This window comes from Colius striatus, chromosome 7 (genome assembly GCF_028858725.1).
Source record: "Colius striatus isolate bColStr4 chromosome 7, bColStr4.1.hap1, whole genome shotgun sequence".
Lineage (NCBI taxonomy): Eukaryota > Metazoa > Chordata > Aves > Coliiformes > Coliidae > Colius > Colius striatus.
Genome location: NC_084765.1, coordinates 14,966,956 through 14,979,758, shown reverse-complemented (window position 1 = coordinate 14,979,758; position 12,803 = coordinate 14,966,956). Strand labels below are relative to the sequence as shown.

Sequence of the window (12,803 nt, the reverse complement as noted above, 5' to 3'; positions counted from 1 at the left end):
TAACATACTGTGAGTGAAACTGAGTAGGAAGACACATGCAAGCAGAAAAGTGAGAACGTTGAACTTCAAGCCTCAACACCCCCTGTTTTGTAGATTCCTTCTTTGATTTTAAAAAATCCTCATTGGGCCGTGGACACATTATTACACATTTATGTGTAATAATGTCTAAAACAAATTAAACAGTGACAAAGCTGATTGCAGCAAGTACTAATTGACAGACAGAAAATGTGTGCAATTGATGTTGAAACTGAAGTATCCGTGAAAAGCCCCTGGAAAAGATGAAAACGTCTTATAGGGAAGGAGCAAAATCTTTACGGTGGTGTAAAACCTGGTGAGAAAATTGTAATTGTCAATCACACAGCAGAAAACCATAGATAGTCCACTCTTGTTTTCAGAAAGAAGTAGAATGATGTACTTATGACTTGTAGACATGATGAAGTACATTCTTTTGCACTGCCAACTAGGGAGCATGTTAAGCAACTACAACTAACCAATATTAAATCGGCTATACACCCAAGAGTGTTTATAAAACAATAGTCCGTGGGCTCTAAACCATTAGAGTTTAGTATAGCTGAATTCTAGTTCTTGGAAAACTGAAGAAGTTCCAGAGGTCTAAAAGCAAATCCTGTTTGCCAGTGTTTAGAAAGGTTCAATGTGAATACTTGAAAACTGTAAGTCAGCTCTCAAAACAGTTATTCCAGGTAAATAGCAGAGAGCCTGACAAGTGATGCAGTAACCCTGCCAGGATAATCCTCCATGATTTCAATAAAATATATTTACCAAATTGGGATTTTTGTAAGGAATTTTATTTAGTTTTGGATAACATTTTCTAGGAAATGGAAGATGATTGCTATCCAAAAGCAATAATAAATGACAAATCATACAATGGGGATATTTAAAGAGACTCTTAGCATGAATGACTGGTAGCCTGGTGTCATCAAAGATCCACCTATAAGCTAATATGGAGTAATCACTAGTGAAATGTTCGTATGATGCCATATGTCCAGTTTTTCTGCCTGTGTTTTAAAACAGATTTTGACAATTGGGGAGAGTTCAAAGAAAAATAAGAAATGGTTTGTAAGAAGGTCCCCTTTGTCCTTGGAAATCTGTGACTCTCTAAGAGCTCCTTGAAGTATTATGGTATTTGCTGCAGGTAAAGATTCTAGTCGCCATGTCACTCTTGCTTTGCATTCTTGTTTTGTCCTCTTGTATGGTGTCATCCCCATGACACAGTAATAACTGGGGGGGAGAATGGGACGTTTTTCTTTGAAATAACTACTAAGAGACATGGTGATAGGATTGCAAAGTATTTAATGTGATAGCTGTGTACCAGAGCCCTATCCAATTAGTCACCATTGCAGTCACTTTATCTGAAGAAGGAATTGAATATGTTGCCTCTGTTTGAGAGTGGTATATGCAGCAAGCTGTTAGCCAAGACCTGTGTTACACTGAGTACTGTAGTTCCTTTGACCTTTGTGGGAGATCCTCAGTTAAACATAATCACTGTGGTTTTGCCCTTTGGTGATGTAAAATACTACAAACCTAATCATGAAGCTATTCTTAAAAGCAGATTCATGTTAATGACAGGCTAGGAGTCCTGCCAAGGTCCTATGGCTAACATGGCACTCTTGGGCAAACTTGGAGGGATGTGACTTTGTCTCGGCCACTGAGACACCTGCAGTTTGTCCTGGGACAAGAGCTGTCTCAGTGCTGTTGGCTTTATCTAAAAAGGGGGTTGTTCCTTCCCTTTGTGAAATACTCTGAGGTCTATGGATAGAAAACAGCATATGGGAGCTATGTACTGTGGCCTATGTGGTTATGGCATTAATTGGAAGATGAAGGGCCTTTTTTTAACTACTGATGCAATCCATATGCAGCTAAGAGTCCTTTGAGACCCTGCAATATTTGAAGTCTTGATGAAGAAACTAGGTATAGTAAAGACAAGTCAGGACACAAGGTACTGAGAGCTTCAGGGACAAAACATTTAAATCAGGTGGGTACCTTCATTGCAATTATTTGAAGACTGACATGAGTTCTTAGTAAGTAAGACTATCCCCCAAGCTTCCACTGGATTACCTTGATCATTCTGTAATAGAAGTTAAAATGATTCCAGTATAGCTGTTTCTCCAACAAGCATAAACTCAGAGTGAAAAAACTGTCTATACAGACAAAGAAATAGTAGAAGGACTTTGTGATGAGACTTTGCAAGCAGCAGCTAGCTGCAAACCCCATTGTTGCTTGTACATTTATTGTCAGTGATTTTGTATTACAACTTCAGTGCAACTTAAATAGAAGCAGAATTTCTTGCAGTTGTGTCAAGTAATTATTCCTGAGTGTGTTCACTTAGTTATTTAACACATAAGAAAGGCTGTCAGCTTTTGCTGCTAGTTTTTTAGTAGGAGATAAGAAGAATTCACAGCTTTGATAGCACCATACCTTTGAGAATAAAGTCTATTCTGGTCATTAAGCAAGGACTGAATGGGTTACAGAGGTGTTCAAGAAAGACAAAGAAATTTCTTTAATACTGGATTTATGTATCCTGCACTAACTCAGAGAATTGCTAGATTGTAGATCTGATCAGCAAATGGCACCACACTTACCGTACTGCTGTTAGCTCTAATTATTTCAACAAAGAGGTTTTTTTACTGTACTTGTGAATGAAAACAGCTTTCAAAAAAGATACTAGGATTAAGAATCTCAAACCAAAGGCTACCTTCAAAGCAAGGGTTGCCCTCAAGCCAAGTCTGGCTAACAAAACTGTTTAACTGCTTATTTGCAATGGTTCAGTGACAGGTTCAATGACATACTATATCAAACAGTACCTAATAGTCCATTATTAGCACTGTATGAGCAGTCTTCACCCTTTTACTGTAAGTGGCTCACACCTGATTGCGCTGTCCCATTGAAGTTAGTATCTTTTCCTAGTTATGGCTTTACATTCATAAGCGCTCACTTGGCAAGGGTTAGAGGGAGGTAAGGGATAATGGGGTTTGATTCCTGGTTTAATGGCATTCATTTAACAGGAAAGTTCCAAAGCCATTCTAACATCTCCACTGCCTCTCTCTGCTTTTCCCTCCCCTAGTGCAGGCATCGGGAGGACTGGCTGCTTTATTGCAACTAGTGTCTGCTGTAAACAGCTGAAGAGCGAGGGCATAGTTGACATATTACGAACAGCCTGCCAGTTACGGTTAGACAGGTAAGAAAGACAGTTTTCTTTCCAGAAAAATAAAAGAAAAATGGTAATCTTTCCCTCCATTTGAGGAGAAAAATAAATGGGAAAAGGGGAGGAACAAAGGCAAATGGAGACCAAGAGAAAGTTCTTCCAAGGAAACTGTTATGTTCTAAGCAATTCTGACTTGTAATCTTTACATTTAATTCTATAAGCAATAAACCTCAATGAACAGCCCTAGAACTGGGTTAGATTCACAGCTGACATCAAAATCTGCATAATTGCACAGCTCAGTACAGCAAGGGATGGCCTTTCACCAGCTGAGGAGCTGTCCCCATGCTCATACAGAAGCAAAGGCTCAAATGTCTGCTGTACTTAAGGTCAGAGCCACAGATCAGCACTTTGCTCCCAGGAGGAGTAAAGAAAACTGACATTGCATACTTGGAGCTGTGAGCACTGTTGGGAGAACATAGCTGCTTGGGACATTGCAGGGAGAATGAGAGTATGCACAGCCTGGAGTGTTTTCAGACATGAAAATCCCCAGAAATTCAATGGTTTGCAGTTAAGCGTTTCTTAACACACCACCTTGAGTTTGATTATGAAGTAAACAGACTTGAATTTTGCACCAGAGATGTTATTTTTCCTCTCCCACTGGTTTCAAGTACCATCAAAACATGTCTCAGTGCTCTCTCTAATGATAATGATAAATGTAGTCAGGGGAGGAGATGTCACGAAAAACATACCAAAGATTTTTCTGAGGAAAAAAAAGAATCTCAACCCCACACTGAACTTTATTTCAGAGGAGAAATTATGCTCAGTGGGAGGCAGAAAATGAAATGCTTGCTGCCCTGCTGAGGCTCTGATAGACGGGGACCTGCAGGGGCTTGGAGGTTTGGCTATTTCAATGGATTTCAGGAGAGATGAGGAAAGGCTTCTTGAGAAATAGAAAAACAGAAAAACAGAATATGAATAGTGAGTGTTTGTTATCCATGGCCCAGTGAAATATCTGTCTGTATCTGAAATGTGTCTGTGACTAATGTTATGAAGGAAAATAGCCATACAAAATGAAAGTTGAAGATGCTTCCTTACAGATGTGTATGATACAGAAGGCCAATTAAAAATACTAGCTTTGCAGGGAGAGAGGAACTGAGAGTCATTTACAGAGGCTGAAGAAGGGAGATCGCACTTAAAGGATGCCATAGAAGGAAAGGAAGACTGCAAGGTCCTCCTTAGCTGCTATGTACCTCTTTGGAGTAGTATGGGTAGGAAGAAGCCAATTAAATGTCATGGCAGAAAATACTTGATGGAAAGCAGTCAAATCACCATCCTTGTTACAGAAGAGAGAGCATGATTTTTCAAGGACTGAAAAAATACGGCTTGTAGTCTCTTGGAACTTATACTGCCATTCTCTGTCATTTTCATAAACCCCTGAAAAATCTCTGGGTGACTTCAAAAGCAGCATGAGAGGATAAGGCAGCATCCAAGCAGCTATAGGAAGGGAGACTGTGTCTGTCTCCTCCTGTCTGGTTGTTCTTCCTTAGAGAAAATAGGATGGATGGGAAGGAATTATCAGGGACTTTGGGAAAGAGGGTTGGATGCCAACCAGAGCAGACACGTAAAGGAATGCACCTCACTGCTTCACAGCAATAGAGAGGGTGACATTATCCATGAGAACCACCTTTGAGGTTGTGGTGGGGGTGAAGGTAACAAATGTTTCTTTCCCTTCATTCCCTCACTGATCCCTTTAAAAATCTTGTGCACTGGCTTTTGTACCAGTGGCCAACGATTGGTCCTAAAATAAGCTGATATGACTAAGATGAGGAAGTCATCATTCCTCATTCTCACCACTGTGGGAGACATTTACTGTCCTTTCCCACAATGCAACTCAGATTTGAAAGGTTTCTGTGGCAAATAGGGGTGAAAACAGAATTTCAGTATTCTGTGGCAAAGCCTGGACAACAAGCGCATGTCACAGTGTGCATGTGTGTGGGAAGAGGAGGAAGCCACCATATAGCAGGGATCGATAGAAAGGAAAATCATTTCCTGTGGTCTGAAACTTGATGGCCACCCTAGCTCTTCTGTTTCTACGACTTCAGGGTTCAACCTCACTGTTGATGGAATTGCATAGGGAGTAATTGCCAGATATGACTAATATTCCTTGCGTGGCATGGACTGACAAATGTATTTCAATGCTGTGTGCAGTACAGAAGGACTTGGAAACAGATCAACTGTGAGCTTGTATTAGGTAGAGCAGATAGGGGGGAGATGCTCAGCTAGGGAATAGTTACTTTAGAAACACAGTACGTTTCCCACCTCTGCTTATTGGTGAGAGGCTGAGGCATGGGTCCCTGACATTCTCTGCTCATTAACTGTTACTTCAAGCAGCCGCTTAACAACATAACTGCAAGAGGCTGAAGGAGGAGGTTTTCTTACTGGTATGGTTACTGTGACCCACAGTTGTTAAGCTGGACACCACAGCAGAGGACAGCCCTCAAGGAGAGTGCTAGTAGTCTGCTTTCCACTTGGCTCAGAGGAACCAACTTTCCATTAATGTAGAAGGTTTCTGAGGGAAAGCACTGCACATGCTCTTGCTCAGACTAAGAGAATCTGGTTGGGTCTGGCTACCCATGAGTTCTCAGATTCCTTAACTGCATGTCATTTAAGCCTCCTTTTGGCACTGTGTTTCCAGGATCTGTGCACCAGCAACAGTGCTGACACAATTCTGTATACAGCCTTTATGAATTTGAGCCATGGGGTTTAATTATTTTCATAATGGATTATCATTATCAAGATATCATATCACTGTTGATGAGGTACTCAGCAGATTTTTAAATGTTAGCAAAATCTGCTTAAAATGGGCAGCTTTATCTTTGTTCTTTTTGTTCATTTCTGTCTCCCCCTGTAGTACTCCTGTGCTGATTAATATGCTACTTGGAGAAATACACAGGCTAATGATGCATGGAAAAGCAAACTAGTTCTGCTCCTGCTTGCATTTTCTTTCAGGTTTGCAGTTTTAAAGAGAACAGCAAAAGCTGAAATAAAAGGTGAACCAAAACAGATTTTTGCGCTGGGAGTCTTTTACTGGTCAAGGTGTGCATGTAGGTCAATTCCGTTACAAATCTCAGTTAGAGAGATTTGTTAAAGTTAACAGAAGTTGTTAAACTTCTGTTAAAGTTCCATTGTCTGTTCCAAAATCCTGATGGTCATTCTCCAGTTCCTTGGTGAACCTACCAAAAGTACAATGTGGGATGGCACAGAGGAAGGAACTCTAATTCCACAATGGGAAAGTTGTGTGCTACACCAGTTGTCTGGGCAAACTTGGTCTGATTATAGTCCTGAAATCAGTCCCTAGAGCAGCTGTGAAGCCTTGAATAAGCTACTTGACCTCTTTATTTCTCCTGCTTCTATCTATCTGCTCCTGTCTGTGTTGAGTTTGGGGGTGGGGATTGCTTTTCCTGGTACTTAAACTATAGGTCCTCTGGTAATACAAATGTAAATGATGATGCTGTTGCGTTACTGGATGAGGCCTTCTGCCAAGAGAAATGAAGGTAAAGCACATTCATGTTCCGACTGCCTTCTGTTCCTTGCCTAGCTGAGACTTTCAAAATGGAGCTTGAAGCCACACTGTAAGCTGGTGGCAATCAGTCACTTTTCACTCATTTCAGGAAGCTTGGGAATAGAGTTTTGTAACACAAGCTTCATGTTAGCTGTGCTATTTCCTCATATGTTTGCATATAATAAGGCTGGTGTTTCCCTCCCCTTTTTTTTTCTTTCCTTTTAGGGGAGGAATGATCCAGACTTGTGAACAGTATCAATTTGTCCATCATGTCATGAGCTTATACGGAAAACAGCTTTCTAGAGCAGCAGAAGAATAAGCATTCATGGTATCCCTAAAGGCTAAAACCAAGAGAACTTTTGCCTGCATTCAGATGTATTTCAGAGCTGATAAGAGACACATGGTAACCTGGCTGTCTTAGCTGGAAAGAAAGATACATTATTTTACTTTGATATTGCTTTTATGCTCTTGTTTGCATTGACATTTGAGAGCTGAGGTACAACTTGTCTTAAACATATGTGACAGGACATAATCTTCACCAAAAAAGGCTTATTTATACTGTAAATAATAACAGTAGCTTCATTTGTTACAAAAGCAAGGAAAAAAATCAGAAAAAAAATCCACTGTCTTAAGTTTGCTATTTTTAAAAGGTCATTGCTAATATATCCAACTACAGTGTGAAACTTTTTGAATTGTCATGCTGAAATGTGCATATGTTGACTAAGCTTGAAAGTAACTTTTTGCCTCTTTCTGATTGTTTTTACATATGAAGTTACCGAATACTGTGTATATCGTAAACCTTCTGAGCCTCTGCATTGAAAGATTCAAGTAGATTCACGTTGAAATGATGTTTCACACGTCATGTTTGCTTGCTTCTTCTTTTCTAAAGCAGTTCACCACCAGTGTTATCAGAACTAAAGGGAAAAATATGTCAATGCTGTGAGTCAAATTCAGACTTCCAATTCTTACCAGCAATGTACACCAGTACCGTGACAGCTGAGTGAATTCGAGGTAGATAGTGGAAGTTAATCTGAACCTAAACTCTTCATACTTTACCTTTTCTTTGTCAATATTTTAGCATCTCAGTCTACAGCCAGGTTTGATTTTTGCAAACACTTTCTCTTTATATAGTCAGACCACAATCTGAATACTATTTCCCCTGAAATTTGAGGTTTGAAATCAGATGAAGAATTTTGTGACTTGAATTCATCTTTATTTTAAAATATAGTAATAAAATCACTTGTATTCTATGAAGTTAAACCTGTTTCAGAGCTTTGAAGGCTACCAGGTAGCCAGCACTCATCAAAATTAACACAAACCCCATAGGCAGCTTTAACAAAAGGTCTGAATGTGTTGGCTGCTTTTGGATAAATTTTCGCTCAAACCAAAGTTTAGACAATCTTTAGCCCATTCTAATCACTAATCTAATCTAGTCCAGGCAGCAGTGTTCCCTTTTCACTAACACAGACTGCTACGTTTTCTTTATAGATCTCAATCAAGCTGCAAAGGCAGTAGTTTATGCATAATGCTTAGAGGTGAGCACATGAGCACGTGTTGAGCTTTATTGAACAGAGGAAAATGGAAGTACACAGAACCTTTAACATGAAAGATGAGCATTTTGTGAACAGAAGCTGTAATGAGCTACTAAAAATATTTTTGCTTCTCTTTAACAAGAACAAAACCCACTGTTTTCACTGGTGCAGGAGGTTCTGAGAATTTACTGCACGTCCTAACCAGAAGAAGGTAAAGCAGCTCTCTGAACAATAAAGGCTGCTCCTGTTCCTGCTGAGGTTTTGCCATTGATGTTAGTAGGTGCAGGGTAGGGCCTGAAATGTTATGCCTACAACTTCATCACTGTGGGGAAAATTTCCCAATATTTCAATACACATCCTTTGTGTTTATTCTGTATCCATGAACTTGTAAAAATCCTGTCAGCAGGATTTGCATGAATGTGTGGCAAAATGTGTTATCTTTAAATCACTTGATTTTATTGCTGTATTTAAAATATTTCCTTCAGTGAGAAGCTAGCAGGAAGAACTGGCATTCTTTCTAAAATACTGGTGGTAGTCATTAAATAGAGCAATAAACTTAAGCTTTTGAGCATAACATGACTGTTAGTTTTATGTAAACCTTGCAAGATATATTCTGCCCACCACTACCATTTCTTTAGAAGAGGTAACAGAATTACTTCTAAGCACTCCTTAGAAATAACAAAAGCACCACTGATGTTCTGAATAACATTGTAAGTGGAACTCCCTATAAATGTTTTCAGCTGTTCAGTGCACTTCAGTGTCAAAACTGACTCAGTGAATAAAATTACTTGTGCCATCAGCTTCCTGTGCATCTGCTAAAGAGTATTTGTTGATGATTGATAGGAGTGTGCACACAGGAGCAAAGTGCAATGTGTAAGTTGCTTCTTGTGCAAGAACACTTTCTAGAGAGGAATTGCTTTATGACAAACAAGGTATAAAGGGCTCTAAGATAGAGACTTGGAAGTCCTTGTGCAGATCCTCAGCAAGTATTAGTTGGCAGTGCTTCACTGATGTGAGTAGAAATAGATGAAGGAAGCCTAACCTGCTGTCCACTCCCATTCTACATATGTGGAATGTCCTGAGAGAGTGGTCGTTGATGAAAACAGGCTGCATAGCATCGGCTCACTAGTACAAAGCAAATGTCAGCCTGGGTGCACAGTCTGGTTATGAGGGCTGCACTGCTGCCATCTCACACCAGGCAAGAGTATGCCACTTGGTAAAGATCAAACAGTCAAATGCTCTTGAAGCATTATTTTGTCTAACAGATTTGGAGCTAATTCTCCTATTTACTCTTTGCCATTAGTACAGTTTACATATTTATCTTTTTCTTTTTTTTTTAAATATAATATGAAGTCTGAAGGACCTTATATCAATTGTTCTGATCTCTTCTGGTAGCAGTTAGTCTCAAGTGGTTAGGATTAGCAGGAAACAGCTCAGGTCCTGCAGAAGCACTTGAAATGAGTAGGGCTGCTGCTTCTGTAATCAGTAATCAGGTTTGAAACTGATCTGACAATAGGAACTAAGCTAAGCTATGTGTCTTAATAGACTTCTCTTTTTAGGAGGGATTCTTTCTGTATTAAAACAAAATTCCTAGCATACTTCATCCACTCTTTCCAACTCACTGCCCAGACCTCGTTGTACCAGAAACTATATCATTAGTACCTGCAACACAGTGGTTTCCCAGAGGAGTGATTTCCTCTCTACGGGTGGGTTAGTATATCACAAACTTGAGATGATTTTTGTTTAGAACCAATTGTGATGTCCAATGTTTCTGAAGCTTTTTCACACAAACAGAGCAGAGCCTAGCTCAGTGCTTTGCTTGTTTGCTGGTCATTTGGTCACCAGCAATCACACTTAAACAGTGTTATCCTGTTCATGTTTCTGTTTGGTAACACACTAATGACACACTCTGTCCTTTTGTAGGTACTCTGAGATCAGCAAATAGACAGCATTATGTAAAACCAAAAGCTGAGATTGCATGTGAGAGTAAGAGCTATCCCCAGGTTAAGCACATGTCTGACTCTGAAGCATCAAGATAAAGATGACTTGGTGAAATTATTCTGAAACATCAGCCACCTAGGAGTTGTATACGGTAGAGTATCATGCTTACTTGCAAGACTTTCAAAAGTAGCTCACAAATTGGGATGTTTCCTCTACAATTAGTCTACTTTGGAAAAATCTTATCCTTGACCTGTGAATTTGCATTTGCAAAAGGACCTGAGACTGAAGAGATCACTAAATAGGACATTGGTTCCTGTCACTTCCCTGCTGTTTCTGCAGTGAAGGAACCATGTGTCTTGCACACAGATGGTCTTAGAAGGTGTATGTCTGTTGCTTGGTGAGTTGGCAGGTTTTAGAAGTGGATCTGTGCTGTAATTTTTGATGCATTCTTTCCCTGGAAACCATTTTAAATGAGTGGAAATAGTTAATTTACAGTTTGTTAATCGTAACTATGAGTGTCTCTTTTTGACATGAAGCATGCTTTGTAAATTTGCTAGGGAGGAAAAAAATTCCACTTTTTCTGAGATAAATTGAAAATAACCTTGTTTCTCCTGTCAGTTCTGTAGATGTGTAATTTGGTGATGTCTGCAAGAGTGACTGTCAACTTAGGATAATGTAGGGCAGCTCTGTAGTCCTGCCAGAAATGAAATTGCTCCATTCAAAAGCACAGATACGTGAACGAAAGCAGCATTTGCAGCTTTGTGTGTAAGGGACAGGTAGTCAAAGAACTTCATGCTCTAGACAGCACAATCATTGCTTTTAATGTCTCAAAGCAAATTTTACAAAGAGGTGATATATTCACACATGTTTGCAAAGAGGTGAAATCCTTCTGTTGCATGCAAGGAAAGAAAAGAAACCAGTCTCCTCTGAGTACTGATACAGATTGCACGTTCTCGTGGCATGGTATGAAAGTCACAGAGGAAGTACAGTTAACTTCAGTGCAGAAGACCTGCCCAAGCTTGTGTACCATGTGGTCCCCAGGGCAGCAGTGTCACATTTATTTAGTTGATAGTGAAGCTGAATGCAAAGAAAGGCTAAATTATGTGCTCAGAATTAAAAGCCCTGTTGGCACCAGAGCTGGCAATTATGACTCAGGGTATTTAAGAAGATAAACCAAAAACAGTCTGGAAAAGGACTTGGTTATAGCAATTTCTGCCCCTTTCCACTGGACCGTGCTACTGATCTTCTGTGTCCTCTATTGCTTCTTCATCTCTTAACTATCTGTTGCTTCTTAGACTTAAAATTGAGTTAAATAAGTCATTGAATTGTATTAGTTTTAATCCAGTAAGTTGATAGCCAGTGTTTTCTAGTGAACATCATCTCTTCCCTTGGAAAGAGCCTGTCTTGCTAAACACTCTTCAGAGGGATCAATCAGCTTCTTCTGCCTACCTTTTGATCTCATCACATCTCAGAATTCTGGAGACAGAGAAGTCTGCAGTACTGTGCATCTTATTAAAGGCATTTCTCCTTTTGGAAACAGTACTGTTTGTGCAAGTCAAAGTTTTCTTATTATGTCTGACCTTAACTCCCCTAGTCCCAGTAGCAGCTGCAAAGTGTCTGCTTTCCTCTGAAAAGGCAAAGGCAATTCTCTCCAGGAAAGTGTGGGGGAAAAAAAATTCTTTTGCCATTTCTCCTTTGCGTGCTTAAGTTGTTTGCTTCTGAAGTGGACACAACAAAGACTGTCAGCAGTTAAGTCAAAACTAATAAGGCACAACAGAAACCTCTTGTTTTAAATTAACCTTGATTTCTTTTGTCTCAAAAGAAGGAAAACCAAGTATAATCAGTTTCATGATATGCACTGTCCTCTTCTTAGTCTTTAGACTGTTGTGAAGAATATGCAGAGCAAACACTCAAGCATCATGAAGGTCAGGGTAATGAACAGATCATTCAGAGTCATTCTTCTCCTTTTTGATGCCTGTGTCTGGCAGTATGGCCAGTCTTAATGATTCAAACTGAAAATGTTCTCATTCATTTGCATTAGTTTTCCCCCACAGCAGTGTTTGTGCGTACACACGTGCCTTCTCAACGTGCCACAGTAGCTAGTGTAAGAACAGAAGCGTGAGGGAGGATTCAAAAGCACTGCAAAATGAGCATGAAAAGGAACTGTCTGTTTTTTGAGTCAATTTGGATAGGTGGGAGGAATTGGATTGGGTTGGCAGTGGTTTGTTTTTGTTGTTGAAAATGTGACTTCCAGTCCAGATACCAGGTTTCTCTGTATCTTGTTTCTGAATTAGAATATTGAAGATGTAAGTGAAAGTTGATTCCTTGTTAGATTTATTAAACAAGAAATAACTAATAACTTACCCACTTGATAGCATGACCAATCCCATTTCTGTGCAGTTCTGGTTTGATAAATGCACCTCTGTTAATACGAATACTAACTTTACAGAAGGGAGCATGGAGCCTTTGTCTTGCAGGAATCCTTCTTTAGCCTGTAAAGTACAGCACATGTGTGTTTTGGCTGTCTATGGTATTGCTCAATAGAAAAGTTGACAATGTTCCAACCTCTACGTGCCTTTTTAAATTTATTTTTTTCTTCCTAGCT

At 39.6% G+C, this 12,803-nt stretch overlaps 1 protein-coding gene across 1 annotated transcript in view; it reads left to right on the top strand.

The window, feature by feature from the left end:
• The window catches only part of PTPN5 (protein tyrosine phosphatase non-receptor type 5), a 55,257-nt gene extending 48,213 nt beyond the window's left edge, over positions 1-7,044 (top strand). Inside the window, exons 13-14 of the mRNA XM_010202133.2 lie at positions 3,083-3,196; positions 6,951-7,044. Coding sequence (XP_010200435.2) covers positions 3,083-3,196; positions 6,951-7,044 — 208 coding nt within the window. The remainder of the gene's footprint in view (positions 1-3,082; positions 3,197-6,950) is intronic.
• The last annotated feature ends 5,759 nt before the right edge of the window (positions 7,045-12,803 follow it).